General features: G+C 36.8%; 1 protein-coding gene across 1 annotated transcript; it reads left to right on the top strand.

The window, feature by feature from the left end:
- Nucleotides 1–585: 585 nt before the first annotated feature.
- HELRODRAFT_183708 (hypothetical protein) lies at nucleotides 586–1,388 on the top strand (the record flags this gene model as incomplete). The annotated part of the gene is made up of 2 exons (XM_009013296.1): nucleotides 586–949; nucleotides 1,000–1,388. 2 exons carry the CDS (start codon nucleotides 586–588, stop codon nucleotides 1,386–1,388), a joined length of 753 nt encoding a protein of 250 aa, XP_009011544.1.
- Nucleotides 1,389–1,978: the final 590 nt, after the last annotated feature.

The following is a 1,978-nucleotide window of genomic DNA, read 5'->3' as shown; positions in this document are numbered from 1 at the left end:
GTGTGCAAATCCAAAGAAATAATAAATAAGTCACATAAATAATCCGCAATCACACTATCACACTACTACACTCAACCAAAACCCTAGAAAAAATATTATCAGGCCCAACTGATTTATTTATATTTAGTTTCTTAAACTTTAACATTGACATTAATGGGCTCCCACGACATTTCACAAACACACCTAGTACCACAAACCATTACAAAATAGATAAAAGTTTGCAGCATTAAATGTTATAATTTTTGTTAGTTAATTAATTGCGGTTAAATTAGTTTTATTTATTTCAGTTTATCTAAATTCAATTATAAATAGTGTTTATTCGACGTAATAACAAAGATATAGTTGTGTTATAGGATAGTCTCCAAAGTTGTATTGTTTGTTTTGAATTTTTGTATTGCTTTGCGCTGTGTTAAATTTTTTTTTCCACCGACTAATAAACTGAACTAAATAATTAACCATTAAAAATATTAGTTAAAATATCCTAATTTTGATACGTATCATCATGTCATCAACTAAACATCAATCCCCATCGAGTCATTTGAAAGTATTGTGGCCAAAATACTAGATAAGTCAAATGATCACACTATGAAGTGTTTCGACAATCTGCTTAAGAAATCTAACGAAAACCTTGAAAAAGTCATAACTCTATCCAACAACAGTCTTGAAAAGATATTTGAAAAGTTTGACTCCAGCCTGACGTTGGTTATTGAAAAGTCAAACGAAAATTTGCGCAAATCACTGGCTAACTCGGAGGGTTTAATGAGCAAACGTTTTGAATCAACATTGCTGCGGATGGAGGCCTTCAGTAGTAGTTTCGAACGAGCGGTCAGAAGTATGTCAGACGCCGTCACTGATTCGATGTGTCAACTTCACAATACTATGTCCACATTGTCCACCAGTGTCTCTGAGTGTCAGAGACACTGGTGGACAATGTGGACAATGTGCCTTGGTCATTTGCTCAATCATTGGTGTCTCGTTGAGACAAGGCTCTGTGGATAGTTGAACGAGAGCGTAAAGATGAGAAACGCCGAGCTAATAACGAGATCATTTCTGGTCTTGTGGAGCAATCAGGAATCAATGACAGAGATATTGTGTTGGATCTCTGTAAAAAACATCTGGCGATCAAACCACAGGTGGTTAAAACACGTAGTATTGGCAGCTCAAAACTATGTGTTACCTTGTCCGGACCATCGGCAGTAGATGATTTAATATCCTCTTGTAGGATCCTACGTTCAAAGCCTGATACGAGAAATATTTTTATAAACTTTGATTTGTCAAAAAGACAGACAGAACAAGCTTACATCAAGCGCCAGGCACGACGCCTTGTCAAATCAGCCGGTGACAAATCTAAAGCGGAAGAGACTGACAAAGGACAGCCCTTTCGTTAAAATCAGACCTCTTCGGTTGGCCTCAACTAACGTCAGAAGCTTATAAAATAAACAGATTGACTTAATTTTATTTTTATCGGATTATGATTCGGATATTTTTTCTGTTGTTGAGACATGGCTCTCTCCAGATGATTGTGACAGTTTGTTTTTACCTCCCGGATACGTTTTTGTTAGAAAAGATCGTGGATCACGTGGTGGAGGCGTGGGCTTTATCATAAAAAACTCAATGTCTTTCAAAGAGGTCATAATACCATCTAAATACTCCCACATCGACATAGTATCTATTGATATTACCATATCATCTACGCATCACCGCTTCATATCATACTATCGCCCTGGTGGTTTTGACAGGTCGGCTGATGATTATGCCACTGATAGCATACAATGCATTAGAAAGCTGAGTAGAGGTCATGTCAACTGTTTGATAGGTAACTTCAATCTCCCACTCATCAACTGGACCAATTATTTTTCACCAAATAACTCAATTTTTAATTCATTTATTCAACTTTTTAATGAACTTGGTCTGCAACAACTGGTCGATCAGCGCACTCGAGGTCAAAATGTCCTCGACTTGGTACTTTCTGATGATT

The sequence above is a fragment of the Helobdella robusta genome (genome assembly GCF_000326865.2).
Source record: "Helobdella robusta unplaced genomic scaffold HELROscaffold_115, whole genome shotgun sequence".
In the NCBI taxonomy this organism is placed as follows: domain Eukaryota; kingdom Metazoa; phylum Annelida; class Clitellata; order Rhynchobdellida; family Glossiphoniidae; genus Helobdella; species Helobdella robusta.
The sequence above is the reverse complement of the archived record's forward strand: the minus strand, read 5'-3'. Positions and strand labels throughout refer to the sequence as shown.